The sequence below is a fragment of the Chelonoidis abingdonii genome, chromosome 1 (assembly GCF_003597395.2).
Source record: "Chelonoidis abingdonii isolate Lonesome George chromosome 1, CheloAbing_2.0, whole genome shotgun sequence".
NCBI classification, from domain to species: domain Eukaryota; kingdom Metazoa; phylum Chordata; order Testudines; family Testudinidae; genus Chelonoidis; species Chelonoidis abingdonii.
In genome coordinates, this window is record NC_133769.1 from 70,382,143 (window position 1) to 70,406,758 (window position 24,616).

A 24,616-nucleotide genomic window follows, 5' to 3' on the forward strand; every position below is an offset into this window, starting at 1 on the left:
TCTCTACTGCCTTCTAGAAAGATCTTAATTGGCTCCAGGTGCCTTGATTAACCTGGAGCAACTGCCATTTGGTTACCAGGGTACTAGGGATTTGTTTAGCCTGGGGCTAACATTCCTGTTTCTTAGTACTTTACTGTAGCCATCTGGCCTTGCCCCATCACAATACATTAATTAAAAAAATTAAAATGAATACATTTGGGGAGAGTATAGTGCATGGAATGCAATGATGGCAGGCTGGCTAACCCATTAAATGATACAGTTTTATAGTTTTATGCAATACAGTGTTGCCTTCTCTCCACAAGCTCCTCTTGAAACCAAGAGAGACTGATTTAAAGTTTGAACACAAGAGGGAAGTTTCTCTGCCCCACTCTTTTCTCTCCAGCAGTGCAGAGGGAATGGAAGTCATCTGTATCTCCCCAACTTTGAATTTCCTCAGCATGGGAGAGACCCCAGCAGGCAAAGAGCCAGCCCTAGGACAAACTCCCCATAACTCTGGTGTCTGGAGGGTAGACAGGAGGTGTAGAGGGTGTGCTGTGCTCTGGCTACCCGCAGCTGGCAGGTAGCCCCTTGGGAAAGAATTAGAGAACTGTAATCAAACACCCTGGAGACTCCTCCCCTCCCCCGTTCTCTGCTTCACGGAGCATAAATTCACAAAGCAGACTCCAGCCCATGGCTATTCAATGTTGTTCTAACAGAAGTTGCATACTTGTTTATATAGTCATATCTAAGAAATAATATAAGATAATATGAAAGCTGGGACCAAAGTAGTGACTAGGCTGCCTATTCTCCAGTACTGTATTCTCACCCTCTTGTTATAGCTGTCAATGTCCATGGCTGAGACACTTAGAACTCATACCTTGGCCGCAGGTTACATTCCTTTTTCTTCCAGTGTGTAAAGTAGCTAAAGCACACCCAGGCCAAGGTGGGGTTGGGGAAGCGATGGAAAGGGGAGGTGTAGGGGGGTGGTTTCCAAGAGTCATGGCACTTGGAACAGCAGAGAAAGGGATGGTCAGGGGAGAGTTATTTAAAAAAAAAAATCGAATGACCAGGAAGAGAGAGAATTTATTTAGCTTTTATACTACAAAGAGGGTGTGTGTGTGTGTGTGAATAGCTGAAAAATCATCACAGGTTTCAAAGGAATGTAAACAAGTATTAAAATACAAAGAAACAACAAAACTGTCAAACTAATAAGCAAGATTTCAGCCAAGGGCTACTCCCCCTAAAAGCCCAATCCCTAAGCAAAACACATGAACACACAAAAAGAGGAAGAGGATTTAAATCTCTTCCCTACCCTATACAGAACTATATACTGTCTGAGAGGCCCTAGTCATGCAGTGGGCTCTGCTGGCACACACCTTACGTCTGTGTGGAGTCCTGTTGGTTCCTCTGGGATTCCACGTAGGCATAAGAGGCTGCATCAGCAGATTTCATGGTAGAGTTTGGACTGAAGAGGCTGCAGTCTCACAAACATTTACCCAAGTCAAGTTGCACACATGATAAGTCCCATTGACACCAATGTGATTATTTACACTAGTGAAATTACTGCCATGTAGGTTTGCAGGATCAAGCCTTCAAACTCTTTGTGACAGAGACCCATCTCCTTACACATCTGAGTCTCCCCAGACACTTTGGGACACCATATGGACAAATAATAAAATACTGTTATAAAATAGTACTAATCTGATGGGAACATATGACACTTTTTGCCCTTTTTCCATGAAGAAACGTACTTGTATGTCCGAGAGCTGTTAAACTGTTGTGCAGAGTGCCGCTGTTAGACTGTACCACAACCCGGTACTGCTCCCCTGCTTCTAACTTGCTGAAGGTATGCTCGTAGACAGACTTGGAGACAGTCTGGGAATCAAGCTGATAGTTTTGATGGAATAGTGTCACTGTGTAGGAATCAACATCTCCTCCTCCAGGAGTCCAGCTCACTTTCAGGCTGTTTGTCATCCCATTGGCTGAAACGTGAATGTTTTTGACAGCACTTGGAGCTGGGTTAAAAAACAGAAACCCCAGCTTAGAAATTTCCAATCCATTCAAATGCTGGTATGCCTGTAGCTGCAGCAAATGGAATTCTGAAGTCTACATCAGGAATGAGTACAAAAAGAAAAGAGACTATTGTACTTATGAGGGGCCTAATTTTACAAATACTTACACGTATGAGTAACTTACTCTTGTGAGTAGTCCCACTACTTGTATGAGTGAAGCTGCAGATGTGTGCAAGTATTTGCAGGATTGTGCCCTAGCAATGTACAATATCGTACCTCTCTCTTCTCTTTAGTCATAAGAAGAATGATATATCTTTCCAGAGACAATACAGAAAATAAAAGAATAATGTGGTAGTTGCTTTGTCTAGATACCTTTATATTCTGCAGATAATATTACACAAGGATCTTTCTTCTGAGAATGTCAAAATTCTTTTCAGATGTTAATGCATTAAAGATCACAAAACCTGCTTGTAGTTATGTAATAATATACTTATTTAACAGATGGGTATACCGGGGAGCTGACTGAGATGTTAAGTGATTTCACCAAAGTCACAAAGCATACCAGTGGCAGAACCATGTTTTAAAACCTGTTTTCTCTTACCTGTCAGTCCTTCTATGAAAGTGGCACGTTGTGTGTCTCCACTGATTGTCAGGACAAGAATTTTGTACAGGCGCCCTGGGGTTAAAGCTGTGAACCAATACTCCTCAATGGTGTTTCCAAGGAAAATGGGCGGAAAGACCTTCATATCATTGAAAAGTAGCTGAATCTCATATTTATCGACATCCCCCTCAGCCTTTGACCAGGTAACTTGCAGGTCTTCAGTGCTTCTGTTACTAAGAGTTAATTCCTTCACTGACTCTGGCACTGAAAACACAATAGAAAAGAATAGCAGATAAACTCTTCAGGTCGTCATTATTCTGGCTATTGCTAAGGAACATGACTTGAAATATCTCTTGTGATGTAAACCTTAGCATGCAAAATATTATTGAAACTAATGGAACCATCTTTTTGTTTTGTGTTTGCATAGAGCCTAGCACAATGGTCCATTACTAAGGCTTCTAGGAGCTACCACCATACAAAAAAATAAAACAACAAATAAATGAATAAAAGCCTGGATAACTCTCTTTTTGCACCTCCAGTCTATCGCATGGAAAGCCCTTTTGAAAGAGAGAGATTCTCTATGTGTTGTCATTGCTTTTTAAACATAAATAATGGATTGACATGGCAAAACCATGCAACTTTGATTTTAAATATGCTATGTTTTATCTCAGTGTTTACAACCCTAAACAAACATATGGGCTTTTTTAAAACTTTCTGCATGTCTTTACTTAGACATCCATTGTAACCTAGTTGCCTCCTTTGGTCTTTAAAGCGACACGTTTGAAGAGCCAAGCTATCAGCATCAGGTGGTAAGACAAGATTACCTTTTTACCTGTGTACGGTAAATAACAATGCCCTCACTCCAATCAGAACTCTCTCAGGATGTTCTCCATGGTATTTACTCACTTGTTCTGCCATTGATCCTTTTACTAGTCTCATATTTTCCACTCTGTGTGCTAACAGTGATACTGTATTGCCTCCCCGGGACCAGTTTAGTGAACACACACTCATTTTCATCCTTGGGGACACTTTTTGTTTGGTTGAAGTCATTGTTGTTCTTGATGATCACTTTATAATTATCAAAATCTCCAGTGGCATGCAACCAGGACACCTTTAAATAGTCACTTCTTGCTGAATTGCTGACAGTAAGTCCCTGCACGCTTGAAGGTACTAGGGGGGTGGGGGGGAAGAACACAGGCAAAGAATTAGGGATTCTGAAACAATAAATGCATCACACAGAATATTCCGAGAAAAGTGACAGAGCACAGGCACTGCCATACCAGATTAACTCAGTAGTCAAGTATCAGATACTTCAGAGAGAAGTGCAAAAACCCTTGCAGCTGGCAGTTATTGAATAGCCTGCCCACCGGGAACATTTCTTCCTAACTCCCATTAATTAGGGCTTGGCTTATGCTGTCAAACATGAGAGCTGATCCCTTAACAGTGGGTTTTGTTTGTTTGTTTGAATTCTTGCTATTGTAACTCTGGCTGTTCTTGTTATCCACATACAAGTCCAATCTTTTTTGGAATCCTGCTACACTCTTTGCTTTAATGCTATCATATAGCAATGAGCTTCATAGGCTAAATCTGCAGTGTATGAAAGAGTATTTCCTTTTATTAGTGCTAAATTTTCTACCTTGCTATTTCACTGACTGTCCCCTGGTTGTTCTATTAAGAGAAAAGGGGTTATTTTGCATATCTCTATCTTGTCTCCCCTTATTCCTCTGCTCTCTCAGGTAAACAATCCTCATATTTTAAATTTCTCTTCAGAGAGAAGTTTTTCCATACCTCAGAACATTTTTGTCACCCGCCTCTGGCTCCCCTCTATTCCTGTTATATCCTTTTTGGGATAGCATGTCCAGAAATAAAGGCGGGAGTTCAGTTATATTATGGCATTATATTATTTCCAATATCACTTTTCTTTCCATTCTATTTGTATCTGAACATTTTATTAGCTTTTTGGACCACTACCGTACAGGATGGTACACGAAGGGCCAGCTTACAGGGTCTTGGGAACAAAGTGCTTGAGTCAAAACTGTCATTTGATCTCAGCTCACCACAAGGGCTGCCAAATTTCTACTAGATTTTGCCCTTTCACAGAAGAAAAAGCTCCTTATCCCCTCACTTACTTTGGGGTCAAAATTACTGCCCTGGTGAAGAGCACAAATTATTCTAGCTAATGATGGCCTTCCTATGCACTCACATTTTTTACTCCCAATCCTCCTTTGGTTATGATACAGTGAGACTTTGGGACAGATCCTCTTCGCACTGAAGTTAATTGAAGTTTTGTCACTGACTGCAATGTGAGGAAGATCAGAGGGTCTGAGTCTCATTTATGCTAAGGCCACTTTACATTGTCAGTGTGGTGTAAAGTAGCCCTACAGTCATAAATGAAAAGCAGGCCCTAAATCTTAAGTGCTGTAGTTTTAGAACTTGACCTTCCAATCCAGCTCCTGTTTTGGTTAGCCATTACTGCTAGCACAGATCATCGCAAAGGACTGAACATGGGAGATGTGTGTGACTGAATCCAAACAGAGCACCTTTTCCTTTTGTCCCCTTTACCTGTTCGTTCCTGGCTGAAGGAATGATTTTCATACTTCCCACTCTTTGTGGTTATCATTATATTATAGAGCCTGCCGGCAACCAGGCTGCTGAAAGAACATTCGCTGAGGGCTTTGGAAATTGTTAGAGTCTGAATCATCTGGCTGTCATGAGAGAGTGTTACCAAATAACTATCCACATCTCCGGTAGCTGGCAGCCAGGAAACACTGAGGTAGTCACTCCGTCCCGAATTATTCACCGTTACTCCACTCACACTGGAAGGAACTGTGCAAGAAAAGGAAAAAGCAGCAGAGAAGTTTTAAATAGCTTATTCTGATTGTTAAAGGCAGTAAGAATGCATGGAATGTGACCAAGCAAACCAAAAAAGGTGAGGAGTCTTGAAGCCTTGCGCTCCAAGTGAGTAGCAAGCATCTGAGTTTCTGAGCAAAGACAGTGAAGTTATTGTCTATATGGTGGTGAGGTCAAGGGTCTGATAGCACGTCTAATATCCTAGAGTATTAGCTATCCTCCCAAAGTGCTATTCCTCACCAATAAAAATAACCACAAAGCCCTTTATCATTTTGACACCAATGCAAAGATTTATTTCTAATTATCAAGAGTTTTCTACCCCCTAGTGGCCAAAAATAGGTACAAAATCGATCTGGTTCTTTTCAGTGATGCAAGATGTGCCAGTGGGTTTGACCCTGCCAGACAGGGCCAGCACTTCCATTTAGGGGGCCTTGGCAATCGCCTAGGGTGCCAGGATTATTGGTGGGTGGCATTTTGCCAGAGGTGGCGGCAGGCAGCTCCGGTGGACCTGCTGCAGTCGTGCCTGCGGAGGGACCGCTGGTCCGCGGCTGTGGCGGACCTGCCGCAGTCGTGCCTGCGGACGGTCAGCTCCTCGTGCGGCTCCGGTGGACCTCCCGCAGGCACGACTGCAGCAGCTTCACCAGAGCCACGGGACCAGCAAGCGGGGCAGCGAAATTGCTGTGCGCCTAGGGCGCTAAAACCCCTAGCGCCGGTCCTGCTGCCAGAACTGGTGACATTTTAGGTAATGATCAGGAGTATTCTGGAGTTAAATAACTTTATTATGACATACCCTTACTGGCACAAATTGGCATAACTCCACTGAAGTCCACTGCAATTAAGCTGATTTACACCAGGGAGGATCTGACCCATTTTCTGCCATGATCACTATTAATTAGGAAACATTAATAAACTTTTTCAGCTTCCCAACTTTTCACTGCTGTTTTGTCACTTGTTAGTTTTTTCATGATTTTATCTGAAAAATATCACTAGTTGTTTTCATGAAAAACATTTGGGTAAAATCATAGAATGTTTGGGTTTTGCCAAATTCACAAAAACATGGTACAATTTTCCCCCACACAGCTCAATATCCAAGAAACTGCTGCTGTTCTTTATTGCTCATGAAAGATTCAGAATTCTATGGCTCCCATCACTGGAGTATCTAATGACCAACAAACATTTTTTCCTCACAACAACCCTGTGAGGTTAGGGAATGGAGGCATGACCTGTGCAAGGCCATGCATGGAAGTCTGGCACAGAACCCAGATCTTCCAAATCTTAGTCCCCTGACTTAACCATGAGACCATCCTTCCAAATGAGTTCAGCTTGTGGGAGTTTACACAGACATGGTGGAACATTTCCTTACCTGTCCTCCCTTCTGCAATCGTCTGTCTGGACCATATCCCTCCACTAACTGTGGTAACGACCACAGAATAGAGTCCTCCGGCTTTCAGGGAGTGGAAATGGTATCTGCTGGTCTCACTGGAAACACTCTCATTTTTAATGACAACATTTTCGTGAATCAGCAGCACTTGGTATGACTCTACATCTCCCAGCGCCCTCGTCCAGTTGGTGAACAAACTGTTGGTTGCCCCCTGGTTTGTCACATGCAGGCTCATCACCTGAGCTGGCACTGTAATAGGAGAATGTTACAGTATAAGTAAACAGAAACAAACAAATCTCCCAAACAAACAGAGTTTAGTCACACTGAGGAAGTGCATCAAAAAGCAGACTCAAGACTAAAAATAAACTAAACAGTGGACTCCCAGACCTGCTTCCTGTCTGATGGGCTGTGGTTTGTGGGAAATCATAAAGGCTTCCTGGTTTTAGAGCTATACAGAAAGGTCTCAGGCTTTGCTTTCCTCGGTCAGCCCAAAATGAATCAAGAGAGGAGGACTGGAAGGGATCTCATTTTATAAATGTCATTCAGATAAAAATAACTAACTTAGAAGTCATTTGTGTTTGTGATGACTACTGAACTTGCACAGAGTTCATCCCATTCCTAGCCAGTGGCAAACCAATTACATGGACACACAGGAACTAACTAAGGCAACACCTTTCACCACTTTAATTTTCTGAGTTACTGGGACATATAATCTTTCTAGTGTCTCTTGAATTTCTTTTCCTTCAGAAGAATTTCAGAGCACTGACTTTTCTAACATCTAATGATGGATTGAAGGGTAGCAAAATGTTACCTTTAAAATAAATTGGGGTGGGTGAACTTGTTCAGACAATAGAAAAAGGTAACTGAACATTTAGCCCAAATGTTAACAAAAACCCAATGAACTCCTTTTAAAGGTTTGACCAATTTTGATTAAAGCATGGAAATAAAGTTACACCTTTTTGAATGCTTTCACATTAGTGTTCAGTCAGACTCAATCTTCCACAATCTAAAAACCCTTTAGCTTTGGAAAGTTCGGATCCAAACTGCACATTTTGCTTTATATCTAGCTCAGAGCTTTATGGCATTGGTCATCATAAATACAGCTAGGCATATTGATAAAACAGATCAGATTTGGTCAGATTATACAGTGGTCTATATATAGGCTTGGACTATGGGAAAATCTGGATCTGAATCTGAACTTCGCCTCTCAGGCCCATCTGTGCTCTGCGATGGCTTTGCCCGATTTTAGTGCAAAAGGCTCTTCTAGTGATATTTCAGCTTTTGAGAAGATGGCTGAATTTAATAAACTGGGTGCAGCACTATTCATAGACTTCCTTGAGGCCTTTGATTCAGGGCCTTGGGCATGTTTGGGGGTTTTGATGAGGCACCTCAGCCTCCCTGCGAAGATAGTGCTATTGACAGGGGAGTTCTATAGTGGCATGCAAAGCTGTGTTTGCATCGGTAACAGACACATGGCATGGTTTCCTATTGCCAGGGGAGTTCTGGTAAGGCTGAGTTCTGTCACCATCATTGTTCCATATCTTCACTGATTGGTTGATGGATAAGATTGAAGAGGCAGCTGTTGGTGGCATTGAGCTGTACACAATATTCTCCTTCGAGATCCTGAATACACCAACAACATTGTTGTGTTGACTCAGTTTGGTGAATCATTGCAGCTGGTGGGCGGCCTGCTCACACAAGAAGCAGCACACATGGGTCTGGTTATTAATCCAGATGAAACTAAATCTCTGGCCATGATCATCAAGTGGCCTCCAACTCCAGATTACAATCAGCTCAGTGTTAACCTGTCCAGATGGGACATCGAGCAGGTGGCAACTGTCAAATATTTGGGTAGCCATCACAGACAGTGCTGGAGGATGTGAAAAGATGTGAATATTCATATAGCAGCAGCTGTTGCCATGTTTCAAGCTCTTCAGTGCCTTCTGTAGGGATGTTGTGAGTCCATCAGGCTTGTGATGATCTACAGAACCAAAATCTATTGTATGGAAGTGACATGTGGGCACTGAGGAAGGCTGAGAAACACTAGATGGTCATTTCAGTTCTCATCATCTTTGCCAAATGCTTCATATTAAGTAACAGGACAGCATCAGAAATGCGGATACGCCCAGCAACCGCTTCCATCAGCACAGGTGCCATTTCAGCGGTTTTCTTGATATGGAGCTATTATTAGAATGGAAGACCAAAGAATTCTCAAGTGTGTGTACCAAGGATTGCTGCAACATGGCTGATGAGCACATGGACATCAAAAGCTTTGATGGCATGACAAGGTTCCCAGTGATGGACATAAAGAGGATACACAATCAGACCACCTTAAGCAACTTGCCAGAGCTCAATCTGGTGGTGCTCAATTTGCCAGGGGGTCACATCTCTTTGGGATTTGCCATAATGATGATGAATGATATTTTTGGACTGACTGGAAGTAGGAAATACTGGAGGACTTGTGAAAAGCCTGTATCTGTGAGACTCCCAGCTCCAGTTGGCAAACTGAATAGGTTCTGATAGCTGAGATAAGGTTCAGATAATCTGAGGTCTGGGATGCACATCTAAACCTAGCTTCCAACCTTTTTGAGGTTTGCTTATTACAAGTTATAATTTAATGCCTAATGTGTATTACTCCTGCCTGATTTGCCCCCACACATGGATTCACAATTAGTGCAGTGTGACTCTACACCCTTTCCTAGGAGAAGGGGCCTGATGCAGTACGAAATTAAATCCTAGCCATTTAAATCACAAAATGGAGTAATGGAGGCTGAAGTCAAGACTTCTACACCTTGGAAGGAAGAATAAAACTTTATTAAGCTTTGTAAAAGGACACGCTCAGTCTTAAGGGCCTACAATTAGACTAAGTGCACTCACAATATGTTTTTATCCTGTGCTATGCCTAAAGGAATTCCCATTTTTGAGGCCTTGCCTGCTCACAAGAATGCATCAGGCAGGCATACAAAGAAATAGGTCGGATTTAAACTTAGACACAGGCAGAAAAAAGTTGCGGCCTTGTGGTTTTTACAAAAGCACCACCCAACAGTCACTTCAATTTTGCTTGTGTTGCAGCCCTCATTCTGAGGAAAAGATGGAGTTTTTTAAATCAAAAAGGCAGCAGGATTCAAAATATGTTTTGAAGGTTACGTCCATTTTGTGTCTGCCAACTTTGAAATGTCCCCCTTCAAACAATTCTTTCCCATTCCCCCTCCCCACCCAAAGGTGCATCCCTTGAGGTACAAATCAGGAAGCTGACGTTTTCTAAGATATTAAGTGAAAACTGGACTTATTATCCTCATCCTATGTACATTGACCAGATATTACAGAAACATTTCAGATACCAGTTTCCATCAGGAACTACATATCCATCCTAGAAAGCCAAGGAAAATGACAGAAAAAGAGACTGGATGTTCTGAGACATATTGTAAGACACAAAAGAGATTTAGAAATGTAGCATCTCTATTAAGAAAATGTACACAAGTTCAAGGGTGTTGATATCTGGACACTACTTTAATATAATTCAGAACAAAGAGAGAGACACGTCATTACTGGTTATTACCAGAAGTTGGGATTAGAAGTGGATTGATAGGATGTTACCTGTTCTTCCCTCTACTGAAGTCCAGTTGCTTAAATCCCCACTAATGCTAGTGACTGTAGCTGTGTATTTCCGTCCAGGTACCAGATCACTGAAAGTGTATTCTTTAGCTTCTTTCACAAGAGCCTTGTTTATGATGGTAAGATCCCTGTCTCCCAGTGAAACCACGTAACTGTCCCATTCTGCAACAGGGATCATCCACATGACACTAAGCGAAGATTCATTAGCATGCTTTACCCGGAGCTGAAGAACAGGCTGTGGAGCTAAGGGAAGAACATGAGTATAGTGATGAGCAAAGGACTTTGCAATGGATACACATGCCACATCTTGACCGCGCTACGGTCAGGAGCTAGGCTAGCAATAAGAGAGTAACAGAAATTTTACTGCCAACGGGAAATGGCTTTGCCTGAGGCTGGGGAACAAATCTCACAAAATATCTCTGTGATGGTCTGGTAGCAGCAGATCTCTGACGACAGGATTAAGGGAACAGACTTTAGCAAGACATTATGATTCAGCATGGGTGTAATTTTAAGCATCTGACTAGCCCCACTTAAGTCAATGAGACTACTTATATGCTTAATGCTAAGCAGCTGAATCAGAGGCTATAAACCGGGACATAAAACAATGATACTGGAAAACAGATACAGGGCAAATGTAACTGTGACAAAGTCATGTCAGTTACATGTCTGGGGCCACATTCTGTTTACTCTGCTGTACTTCTGGAGTAATTCTACTGAAGTTAATGGAGTTACTCTGAATGTATAATGGTATATAAGAGCAGAATTTGGCCCTGAGTGTGTATTGATGTGTGCAAGGAGGAGGGTGCTGGCAGGGCGGCCCCCAGTGGGGCGCGAAAAGGGGCCATTTGCTATGGGTCCCCCATTTGAGAGGGCTCCCAAACTGAGTGGCATTGCAATCCGGCATGCAGGGTTGCAGCACTACTCACTGAAATATGGCCTTGCAGTCCCCCTGTCAGAATGGAGGAGCTGCTGGGCCAAACCTGAGTGACCTGTGACCTCATGCATGAGGTTGCCATGCCTGGAGCAGGCAGTTGGGCCCAGTCCTGTGTGACAGGAGCTGAGCCACCTCTGTGAGGTAAGTGGAATTCAGGCTCACTCTCCAAGCTCGCTCTCCAAGCCCCCACTCCTCCTTGGGGGCTTTCTCCTTAGTGGTAATTTATTTTGGAAGGATGGGGGAGGGGGCCTCAGCTTCAGATTTTGCCTCAGGTGCCCTAAAACCTCTGAGTGGCCCTAGGTGCTGGGCATTCATAACCGAATTTGAGCTTCTGGGCCAGATTCTGGTCTGAATCTACTTTGAATTTATGCCAGTGTTAACAGGGCCAGCGCTTCCATTAGGTGACCCTAGGCAGTCGCCTAGGGTGCCAGGACTCGGGGGGGGGGGGCATTTTGTGCGCTCCCCATGGGGTGCACGGGAGCTTCCGGTTCCACTCCCATAGCACCGCCGAAGAAGGACCTTCTGCCGATGTGCCATGGAAAACAGCGGCAGGCAACTGAGCAGCTCAATGACTGCCACTGTCGCCTGCAGCATTTCAGCAGAGGGTCCTTCTTCGGTTGCATGATGGGAGCGGAACGGGAAGCTCTCGTGTGCCCTGTGGGAAGTGCACAAAATGCCGCCCCCTGAATTCTGCCTAGGGTGCCAGAAACTCTGGCACCGCTCCTGAGTGTTAATCCATTGACTTCAAAGGAGTTACTGCAGGTTTGCACCAGAGAAAGAGAAATCAGAATCAGACTTTGACTTTAATTACTATGGATTTACACTGGTGTGAGATCAAATCTGGCCTGCTGATTTAAATGGGTCAGAAAACTGTGGTGAATGCTAAATTAATATAATGTGCACTGATCTGGCATACCGTGGCTATGCAAAATGAGTGCAGTTTATACACCCAGGAAGTGAAAGATGAGGGTGTAGCAGGAAAAGCACTCAATCAGGCACACCCTGCCTTATCCTACACCCTCCTGTTGATTGTTTTTCCTGTTACACCTTCCCTCGTGCCCCTCTCGGTCTATCAATTACACTTATTTTCAGGTACAGAGTAAAATCCTACCTATTACACATGAAACAAGTTTCAGTTAAGACACAGAAACCAAATTCTGATATGACTTATTCCAGTGTGTGACTCCAGAGTAACACCACAAAATTCACCACACTTACTCTGGATTTGCATTGGTGTAACAGAGTAGAATTGACTCATTGTATATGCTTGCTGGAGCACATGAACTGGAGGTGCAATCCTTACCCTGGAACCAGCCCTAGTTCAAACCAATAATACTAGCTAGCTAGTAAGGCTGACAGGGAAGCCAGCCCACACAGCACACACACAAACGTCCACTACAGGAACGGCAGTATCACACTCATTATAGGAATGTCGGGTGTGTCTCCAGGAGCATCAGTCAAAAGAAAGCAGCACTGAACTCTTAGAAACCTTGTACCAGGCCTTGGTTCTGATAGATGGGTAATGCCGCATCTGTTTCTGATACAAGCTGCACACATTTGATTCCTCAGAGGGCCACTAACTAATCTATGTATTTGCTACTACCATCTGTGGTGTGCAGAGGCTGGTGTTTTCTGTGCTATTTCTGTGTTCACACCCACCTGCTTTTTGTTTTCATCACATTCTCATGCAGCCTGCTGAGCTGGTGGACACTTGCTTCTGCAGTGTTGTTCATTGCCCTTAGCGGCTTCCTTTGTTCCTGTACCTACCACACTTATCTGAGAAAGGACAGCTTCTATGATGCAGGTGGATCTTAGGGCAGACAAGAGGCTACTCTAAATTAAACCCATGAGACATCCTTGGATAACATTAGGCACCCTTTCATCATTTACATCACTATAGGATGAGTATAAGTGTGTTTTGAAAATGAGGTACTCCTCTCTTCCTCAGTCTGATATGTCCTTAGACTATGGTGATCTCAGTTATACTAGTGCAAATGCAGATTATCTCCACTGATGGCAGCAGAGTTAGATTTATGGTGAACAAAGTCTGGCACATACTCTCCCATATGGCCGTTTACACACCAGAGGATGGCTTAATGTGTACATCACTCAATTACATCTCATGGGTCTGAGTCTGCCTTCACATGCAAGGTACAACGGACTTACTTCCCAGAAGTCAATGGAGTTATCCCAGTGTAAAAGTGGTGTGAGATCCAGACCAGGTGTCTCATGCCTGAATGAATGCAAAACCAGTCCAAATCACTCTGCTTTACCACTTACCTCTTTTTTTTTGACCACCTGAAATTTGATGTGCAATTTATAACACTTCACACCGCCACTGAATTTGGTCCCATCTCTTTGAAAGAGAAGAGTCACTATTTTAAATATTAATTTGTCGCTAATCAAAAGGATAGAACTCCTGAGCAAAATCTGAATGAGGAATTCAGGATTTGGCCCAATAATAAATTAAGCAAACAAACAAACAAACAAGAAGAATCTAGGAATTTGCTCTTTCTTTTACAGTTATTATGAAGATAACCACAAATGTTTTGAGTTAAAATAGTTATCAATATTCGTGGGAAATTGTTTTCCTAGTGAATCAGTATAATATACACCACTTATTTTAATTTTTTCTAGCTACCAAAACAGCCAACTTGAAAGTTTGAAGGTTCATGCTATCAATATAATGAGATTGCTGACCTGTTCTGCCTTTGCAGCGAGCCGTGTTCTGTAAGCCTCCGCTCTCCACTATGACTGCCACCTCATATTGTCTTCCTGGGATGAGTCCTATATCCTGGATGACATATTCTCTTCTGTCTTTCTTTAAAGTAGTGTTCAGCAGCACAGTGGAGAGGTTGAACAACACAATGTGGTATCTGTCCCAGTCTCCAGCAGGGGGCAGCCAGCTCACTGTCAGAGACCTCAGCCAACCACCACTGCTAGCTTTCAGCTCTGAAACTTTCTGAGGAACTGAAATACAGACACAGATGAGTAATTTTGTGTTTTTTCTGGGGAAACGTAATTGGACAGCAATGAAACCTGGCTCACAGCTCAGACATTGCTGAAGTGCTTTGATCAGTTATAGCAACATCAAGGCCCAGATTTTTCATCTGTCAATGGGAATTAGATTCTTAAGAATTTAAATCACTTTTGAAAATGAGATTTATGGTCCTAAGTCAGTTAGGCTTTGCAACATTGAATGCAGAAATGCCTAAATACCTTTAAAAATCTAGGCCAAAGTATATTTTGACAAGGCGTAGTACTCATCGGAGAGAGAAATACACCCTCTCCCACAAAGAACTCACTGTTTGTCAGTTACTGACATCAGAAATTTTGAACCCTACATCAGAGGTTAGTGAAAACCTTATGCATCTTCAGAATGAAACATGCAGCATTTTAAGTTATTTTTCCTGCTGTTTTCTGTAGTAGTTTAACTCAGGTGGACTCTATTAACAATTTTTGGATGTCCTGCATGTACTTTTCACCTACTTGAAAACTTTTCCAATCTAAATTCTACCAATTGCCAAGAGGCGTAGGATGGAAGTAACATGGATTCATGGTTAATAGCAGTGGGTGGGTGGGGAGAACTTTGGCAGACTTTTCAGTCGATCAATCAGTTAAGATGAAAAATAACTATACAACTAAAATAAATAAATAACCCAACACCACAAAGACTGCCATGTGCCTTAGTCAGTGCTGTGGGCAGTCAACATGGCCTAGGGTATGGCTACACTTGCAGCTATAGAGCACTTTAAGTTAAACCAGCCTTCGTAGAGCGCACTAGGGAAAGCGCTGCAGTCTGTCCTCACTGAAAGCTGAAAGCACACTGGTGTGGCCACATTTGTGGCACTTGCGGCTGCATTGGGAGTGGTGCATTATGGGCAGCTATCTCAGCATTCAAGAGGTGGCAATGTGCTTTTCAAAAGCGGGCTGGAGTGTGACAGGGAGTGTAGGGGGAGAGAGAGTGGGTTTTTGGGGGTGCTGAGAGTGTGTCAGCACACTGCCTTGTAAGTTCAGACCCTCCTCCCTCCTCCACCTCTCTCTCTCTCACTCTCTCAAACAGTAGCTGTTTGTTTTTTTCTTGGACCAGATAAGCAGCCCATCTGGGAACCAGAGCTTTGAAAGGGCACTTCCACCTCCCCAGTTCACAACAAAGACAAGAAAGACCACTTCAGTTAAAAGAATTATGGGATGCTTCCAGAGGTCAATCGGTGTGTAATAACATTACTCCTCATTTACACTGGAGCTGCAGCGATTCCCCCAATACGCAACAGCTGTTAATCCTCTCGGGGAGGTGGAGTACCAAGACCGCTCTAGGCAGAGAGTCAGAGCGCTCTCCGTACCTTGCCAGTGTGGATGGGGAGAAAGGTAGAGCACTCTGGAGGCTTTTTTGTGCTATAAAGTGCAAGTGTAGCCAAGCCCTTAGACTTAATGAGCTATGCCTAAAACCAGGATCTTGCTTATGACCAAATTTGATAGCATATCAAATGCTTGGGATCTTAACATTGATGAGTCAGTTCCAATATATATAAACAAACTCTAGAACTGTTGTGATTGAGACCGAAGACTTGAACATGTCTATTTTGTGAGTGTTTTTCTATCCACAGATATATGACCATAGCGGGGCAATGTTGTTATACTTTGTTGATAGTTTTAAATAATTTCACAGTATCTTACATGCACACTTCCATATACCGTAGCCCCATTTTATCTCTCTCTTTGGATTGTGCTCAAAATAATAAAATTGGGCAAAAGCTATTGAAAGTGCAGGTGCTGAATAGTTTTGCTACAGGCTCAACCAGCTACTGATTTCTATCCACAGCATATACCACTGCTTCCTTCTGACAGGTCAGCACTGTAGCTTTGACTACTAGCTGCAAGGTTGCTGTAAGCAGACTGGCCAGTAAGGAGTACTGTAAGATCAACCCAACAACTTTTACCTCACAGAATCATAGAGTTTAAGGACAGAAGGGACCACTAGATAATTTACTCTGACCTTCTGTACATCACAGGCCACCAGCACCACACACTACACTCAACAGTCAGACCTCAGCAACTTCATATTGCCTAGCAACCAAACCCTCTTATCTTTCAACATGATTTTCTACATGGCAATGTATTCAATGGGATAGATCAAAGTGGCTTTGATTACAAATGTTCTTAGTGATGCACAAGACTTACCTGTTCTGCCAGTTGCCATCTTATTAGTGAACAATTCACCACTGATTGTGCTGACAGTGACCTGATAAAGACTTCCTGGAATCAACTTGTCAAACTGAACCTCTGTGACCCGGGGCTGTAAAATTTTGATTTCTTTAATGGATCCAAGATGAGACAGAGTGATATTGTAGAAATCTAAGTTTCCTAGAGGTCTTTTCCATGTAACTTTTAATATATCAAAGCTGCCATCATTCGTCACCATCAAATCTGAGACTTGGGCTGGGGCTAAAAAAACAGAACAAGAAAGGAAACAAAATATTTCACCCACAGAGTACACAAACCCCCTTATTACACACAACCCCTCCTACTACAGTAGCATGGCATGTAGTTTGATTTTTTAAAGCTATATTTAAGATAATTTATACCCAAATTGGTTCTACTAACATTGCTTACTGTAACATCGCTGGATGATCAAATACACAAGTCACCCCCTTATTTTCATTGATTGTGCGTGTTGAATGTAAAGGCTGATAATGGCACATGCTGCTCAAGGTTATTGATAGCCAGAGAGGTGTTGGCACAATAAAAGCTGTAGTCTGACTGGAGTTATTCCCGATTGACACCGGTGTAAGTGGGATCAAAATACGACTCTCTGTATTTTGACAAAGCAAACCAACAACTCTTACCTTGTTTTCTGCTAGAGTTGTTCTTAAACATATCAGAAGTTACTAAGGTTCTTTTCTTCCTCTTTTGTTTTTCTAAAGTAACCGCTTTGGCCCATGCTATTCCATGCATATTTAAATAGTGGGTCACAATCTACAGCCATGCCATATGCATAATTCCCCGGGAAGTCAACAGGAGTTTTCAATGAGTCTGAAAGTCAGGATTTCTAACCCCTCCAAAAAGGAACTACTGAAATATTTACCTCCAATTTTTCTGAAAACCACTAAGCTCTGAAACTCACATCATGAAAGTCACTGAGGCTCATGAAGTTAAACCTCATACAATGCTATGAAAGAATGGGGCTGTATGCTGCCCAGATTCAGGCATGCAACACTCAGTTGGGATCAGCTGGAGCTCTGCCACTCAGAGGGCAGAATTAGGAACCTTAGTGTTCAGTTTAGGCTAGACCAAACAATCCCACTTATTATTTTGAAATGCACTGTATTGCAACCTCAGTTTTACTATGAGTTATTTATGATATCATACCTGTCCTAACCAGTTTAAAGTTGTAGCTCTCTAATCCTGCAGCTTCAGCTATGATAGTGAGATTATACAGATATCCTGCTGTAAGTCCAAGAAAAGTGTAGGAAAGTAAGCGCTCCTCATGGGTGATCTCACGAACTGGTCCTTCTTTATCCAGTAACACCAGCCTGTATCGATCCACATAACCAGAGCCAGGTAACCATGAAACGTGGATAGTGTCTGTCTTGACACTGATCTGAATGTTTTGCACTGGGGATGGCACTGATGAAATAAAAAACATATGTTTTACAGGTGATGGTTTTATTTACTATCTGAGCAAGATTGAACTGTTCAACTTTGCAAAGATTTTGAGTGTTTAGGGTTTGCCAAAAGCAAAACCAAAGTTGATGACCAAATTGGACCTGTCAATATTTCTTCATACTTAGAAGATGTCTCTTAAAATTAGTTAGAAATTCTTTCTTTACTTCTATTTATAACCAACGCGAACTGTTTGCTAGGTTAATGAAGACTGATTACATGCATAATTTGCTATCTAGGAGAAATGTATATCTATACCCTTTCTGAAATGCATAAAGTCTAAATGTGTGTAAAAATGCTCAGTAGCCTTATTTAGATGCACTATAGTAAAACAGGTCTCACCAGTAGATCCGCTGATGTGAATTGCTGGGGTGCTTTTATTTCCAGCAACTGCAGTGATGATAACATCATATTTGCTCCCAGGGGTAAGATTGGAAAAGGTCTCTTCTCTTCTTGAAATACCTCCTTGTATTGAGACATTCTGTATCTTTTTATTATTATGATCAGATAATTGTAGCTGATACCAGTCCACCTTTCCTGAGGATGGACTCCACGAGACCTGCAAGCTTGTGGAAGTAGTTTTTTCCTTATTAATTTCAAACCTAGCTGGTGGTAAGGGATCTGTATTAAAAATAACAGCAAAAATATTAATTTATTTGGGTTTTAGAAGAGTTTTACAAGTTAGCTCAACAACAATTTCCCAGTTTTTCAACATTCCACTGCAAATCTTTATTGAAAATTCTTTCTTTATTCCATTCCCAAACACTATACTCACTGAAAACACAACTAATCTTCCTATAAATTGGCCCTGGAGAACCCAGCTATCTGTATATTATAGAAAAGCGCATGCTTCAGTGTGTGTAAATAAAGAGTTTCAAAATCTGTTGACAACAAAACTATGGCATCACTATATCATAAACAGCCCTGCAGTCATAATGACTCAGGATAATGTAGCCTATAAATACTAGAGCATCAGTGACTAACTTTCAGGCACTTATGCCAGATTATGAGGGTGTTTTTAGTTGGATGCACAATACAACGCCACAAATAAATGCACAACATATTTCAGCATTTCCCAGAAAAGTTGGACACAAAAGTGTGTAAATTTAAAGTTCTTCAAGATGAAAGTGCAATTTTAATGATGATAGTGTTTTGCTTTTTGCTATTGTCTTCAGTCTGCATAAGCACCTTCTGACAATACATATCCACTCTTCTACTGGGTCTCCAATACCAGAAGTATTGTCCCGCACACCATGTCTAAAACAACAACAACAACAAAACAACCCCCATCTGTATATAAGCTTTTAGAATCTATACTTTAAAGGACTATTCTTTGAGAACGTATCAAATTGATTAAGTAGTCATCTTGGGCAAAACTGCACACCAAGAGTGTGGCAGAGCCAGGCAGAGATCCCAGCTGTGCAGGATACCAGCACTGCATCTTAACCCCCTCAAAACCCATCCTTTTCCTTCTTTCAACCCACTGCTTCATTAACTGTGCACCCTGAGTAAGGCAGGAGGCCAATAAAACAAATGGGCAACTTTGATTCAGACATTTCCTAATTTTTGAGTGCCTGACTTGGCAAAACTAATATTCTTTTAATATAATTTCTTGTATGTAAATGTCTAGATTTTTAAAAAAAAAAAACTAACCCCCCCGATTCCATCCAAACCACACTGACCCTTCCATAGGGGGTCTGCTTCAGGCTTGTTCTGCACACAGGAAAGTCTGGGCTGTGGAGAAGCCTGGAGGCAGCCTCGTGAGGCTGCTGTGAGTAAGAGCATCCTCCAGGGCTTCTCTTACTGGGAGGACACACAGGCTGCTAGAGCAGGTTAGAATCTGGGAGGCATAAACATGGTTTACAGTCACCTTCGCCCTCTCCACTGGGACATACATTTTAGTGCAGCACAGAATGTGGCCCTGGATTTGATTTTCAACTTCTTCTGAAGTGACCTTGTGCAACCTCTCAGTTACCCTATCTGTAAAATGGGAGGAAATGTTACTTGCTTGCCTTCTAAGGTGGGGGTGTGAGGCCTTGCTCAGTAATAACGGCTGCAAAGAGCTGAGTCTAGAACTCATGGTCTCCATTTTGGTGCCCAGCACAACAGTTCTTGCTAGGACAAAGTGATGGTGGCAGCTGCTACCACTGCTGCTGCTTTCCTGCCCCCTCCCCATCTGGAACTCTGTACCTGGGAGCGTGCTCAGGGGCATTTGTCTGTGAGAAAGCTCTTTGGGGCTGGAGCATGCTCAGTGCAGATGGACTGTTGAGAAATTTTAACCACTCGCCTTTAAAAAGCTCTGCTGAACATGTGCAAATGGTGATTTTCCAGGTGTCAGTCTGATATGATAGGAATTTCAGAGGAAAACATAAGGCAAATCTCTGAACCGAGGACTCTGCTTAATTTCAAGTTCCTGCTTCAAACCACAGAGGCACTAGAGCGCTTCAAATAACAGATGGAAGAAAACTAAAATGGACAAAACTACCTATTTTTCTCGTAACCTTTTGGAAACAATGAACTGATTCAGCTGAAATTAAAAAAAAAAAAATGCACCAGAGGCAAAGTGCAAACATAGAAAGTCTCAGGCCAAACAGTGAAAAGCTTGAATGAGCTAAAGCAATTGAAATAGGAAGTTGTAATGGAAAGTGTCAGGCAACCTTAATTTTAAGACTTTGCTACCAGGTCCACCTATAAAATATAATAATCCATTAAAGACTATTATCCGGCAAATAGAAAGAATGTAAAATTATTCTTTGAAGGTGATTGGTCAAATTAGAAAAAGTCACCCTTTTGGAGTCAAACAAATACTACCATTGTGTAAAGTAAGAGATGCTGGAAATTCTTAAGTGGAGAACCATAGGTGATAAATGGAAGGATCTTTCATTCTCGCTGAAACAACAGAATTAGGATTAGGCTGACTGACTGCAAAAGTAATCAACACTGTAATCATGTCTCTTACCAAATCATATCAAAGATAATAGCACGTTATTATTTTACGTGCTACAGTTTCTTCATAATGTGTACTGTGCTGGGTGTGGAATTTAATTTCAAGGTGTATTTTAAAAAAAAAGTTGCGTGCCTAGAAGGTGAAGTTCAGAAATTCAAACTTTATCTAATCTATCTGGCCCAGCAAACAAAACACTCAGTTCTTTGTACATCCGTTAGAACAAAGGAACAATGAGATTGGGAAATGCCTGGGCTGAAAGACCTCTGGCTGGAAACAAACACTTAAAAACCATTTACATTGTTATAAAATTCTCTGCTGGCAACTGTCCCACATGATATATCACAGAAATAAAACATTTTCATGAAGATATTTTTATACTATTCTATAATGAACGAATGCCTTTGAATATATAAAATAAGTAAATCTGGGGGGTTAATTTTTTTTTAATTCTAATGCACTAATATCTTAGTTGTTGTGAATTTTTTTAGTAAGAGGACTTACTGGACATGCGTAGCTCTTCTATGTACATTTGATTAACAGACTAGTTATGATTACAACTGCAGATTCCCAAAGACACGATGGATTGTAATTATGGAAACATAATATATTATCCATGAGAAAGATATAATCTAGGATGTGAGCACAGGACTGAGAGCTGGGAACTCTCAAATTCCAATCTCAACTCTTTGTGGCCTTCGGCAAACCACTTAACCTCTCTCTCTCTCTGTTTCCGTTTCTATAAATTAGAGATAATACTTACCTACCACACATGAATTTTGTGAAGATTAGTTAATGGGCCTGATCCTACAGTCCTTAAACAATCAATTTCTTTGGAATGAGCTGCATAATGTTTTGCTTCTTGTGAGGAATGAAGCCCAAATTCATGATGATAAAACCTTTATATCACACTACACCATTATAGATTATGAATAGAGAATATGTCTCTGGAGAAGATTATTATTATTTAAAATTTCTAATGCTTACAGGCTGACTACGTCAGGGTCCCATTATGCTCACTGCTGTACAAGATACAGTAAATGAGATTTGTCCCAAAGATCTCACAGTTTATAGGATTCCAGGGATGCTCCATCAACATCTGTGGAGTTTATAAAGCCACAGAAAAAAATAAGGGGGTTTAGTCTTATCTCCAAATTGGCTTGGAGTCTAACAAAGTTTATGAACTCAGTTGGTATATTACTAGGGTGATAGAACTTTTATTCAGTTCAAATACTTAACCTCAAAGTGTTTGCTAGCACAGGTGCCTGTATATGTCAGTGGAACCAGTCTGAATCAAGGCAGTAACAGTATCTACCAGTGTAGTTCTTTAGAAGAATATCATAGAATCATAGAACTGGAAGGGACCCCTGCACTCAAGGCAGGACTAAGTATTATGTAAACCTTCCCTGACAGGTGTTTGTCCAACCTGCTCTTAAAAATCCCCAATAATGGCGATTCCACAACCTCCCTAGGCAATTTATTCCAGCGCTTATGTAACCTACACACCTCCTAGGTGTGTGGTTCTGTCCCATCTAGTGGCACTGAGATCACTTAAAGACAGAGACATAATGAGTTTGCTCTACAACCTTAGCTAACAGGCAGTTGGCTTTTAGCTCATGCTGTAGAGGCTCATGCACTAAGCTCCAAAGGTCCCTGGTTTGATCCTGCCTGCTGATGACTGGGGTCTGCTGGCATTACACTTAACCGCCCTGAGTGTTAGGAAGTTTTTCCTAATGTCCAACCTAAACCGCCCTTGCTGCAATTTAAGCCCATTGCTTTTTGTCCTACCCTCAGAGGTTAAGAAGAACAACTTTTCTCCCTCCTCCTTGTAACAACCTTTTATGTACTTGAAAACTGTTATGTCCCCTCTCAGTCTTCTCTTCTCCAAACTAAACAAAACCAGTTCTTTCAATCTTCCCTCATAGGTCACGTTTTTAGACCTTTAATCATTTGTGTTGCTCTTCTCTGGACTTTCTTCAGTTTGTCCACATCCTTTCTGAAATGTGGTGCCCAGAACTGGACACAAGACTCCAGCTGAGGCCTAACACCATGTTGTACAATGTATTAAAACCCCATCTAATTATAGCTAAACCTAGTGTCTCTATGAATGAAAATATGAGTCAACAGCAAGTTTTAAATAATGTATTCAAAAACCAAGGAAATACCCAAATAAAAACATCATTAAGCTATCTTCAAGGTTCTAAAGATCAATTCATAGAATATGAGGATTAGAAGGGACCTCAGGAGGTCACCTAGTCCAACCCCCTACTCAAAGCAGGACCAATCCCCAGACAGATTTTACCCCAGTTTCCTAAAATGGCCCCCTCAAGGACTGAATTCTCATCTCTGGGTTTAGCAGGCCAATGCTCAAACCACTGAGCTATCCCTCCCCCTCTGGCACATGGAGTGGCCAGCATAGGGCTTGAATCCATGACCTTGGTGTTATTAGCACCAGGCTCTAACCAGCTGAGTTAGCCGGCCTTAATTACATCTGGATTTTAAAATATGTATTTTCCCACAAATTTAACCTTAATTTAGAACTTTCTAATGTAAACATGTTTTTTTAAATAAGGGCTGGATTCAAAAAAGGACATGGGCACCTAACTGCTACTGTTGGTGCCTAAATCCCAGAATCAGGCCCCAGTGGGATTCACAAGCCCCCTGCTCAGCTACAGCTGAACCCTGTAGGCCTAAACTCACTCAACACCTAAGTTTTTGCAGTAAAAGTTCCATAGGTGCCCATGTTTTTGCCAATGTGCAGAAAAGTTTCTGCTGCTCCCCTTTAGGTGTTCAGATGCCTAACCCCCAGTGCAATGCACAAACCAGGGGAAGATGGGTGTTTCTCCACCTAATTTGCCTATGGAGCCCAATGCAGTTACCTTGTGAATCTGGCCCTAATGTTCTAATTAATGCCTTGAAGTCACTCAGAGGGGCTACTCAGATGTAAAAAGTTAGACATGTGCATAAGTGTTTGCAGAATCAGGGCCCAAGTGTTTTTATCTGAAAACATATAAAATCCAGTCCTATCACCTTTATTCATACAGTGGTCCCTATTCACATTTGAATAAGGGTTACAAGACAGCCCCCTGGACACATATTTTGTCATCACAGATTTTAAAATATCAGTAATATTGTCCAGAATAGATATACGTAAATGCATACCTTGTACACTAGTTTATATATTTTAAATACTACAGAACTGCCAATATCAATACTAAAATATGCCAAAGGCACAAACTTGATGCCTAATCACATCTTTTATCTTAGGTTTACAGTGCAGAATTTATCTGTAGAGCTCAGTTCTGATACATTATCAGCATTTCCCCTCTCATTTTCTGCTCTCCAAAAATAGCACTGCTATCAAAATGAAACAGCAAGATATATAATATTTATGCCACATTTGGGGGGAGTGAAGACCCGTTGTAGAGGTACAGATATTGTCTTTTCTAATTAATAATCTGTAGACTAAAGAGTCTTTAGTAAACATTGCCATGACAGACTTCACCTGAATGAACCTTTGTGGTGTATTGGATCAATGTTCTTCAAATTGATAGTCTTCAGTTGTCAAATTAAATGGTAATTTAGGTAAACTCTTCTTTCTTGATTAGAAAAAGCCCTGTCTTTTAACATATAAAAT

The 24,616-nt window shown here is 41.7% G+C and overlaps 1 protein-coding gene across 2 annotated transcripts in view; it reads right to left on the reverse strand.

Moving 5' to 3' along the window:
* The window catches only part of PTPRB (protein tyrosine phosphatase receptor type B), an 89,020-nt gene that overhangs the window by 34,870 nt on the left and 29,534 nt on the right, over positions 1-24,616 (reverse strand). For both annotated transcript variants that reach the window (XM_032803812.2, XM_032803813.2), the window contains 10 exons: positions 18,378-18,656; positions 17,742-17,999; positions 16,554-16,817; positions 14,073-14,342; positions 10,421-10,681; positions 6,806-7,072; positions 5,155-5,418; positions 3,499-3,762; positions 2,593-2,856; positions 1,731-1,994 (listed from right to left, as the gene is read on the reverse strand). In XM_032803812.2, coding sequence (XP_032659703.1) covers positions 1,731-1,994; positions 2,593-2,856; positions 3,499-3,762; positions 5,155-5,418; positions 6,806-7,072; positions 10,421-10,681; positions 14,073-14,342; positions 16,554-16,817; positions 17,742-17,999; positions 18,378-18,656 — 2,655 coding nt within the window. The remainder of the gene's footprint in view (positions 1-1,730; positions 1,995-2,592; positions 2,857-3,498; positions 3,763-5,154; positions 5,419-6,805; positions 7,073-10,420; positions 10,682-14,072; positions 14,343-16,553; positions 16,818-17,741; positions 18,000-18,377; positions 18,657-24,616) is intronic.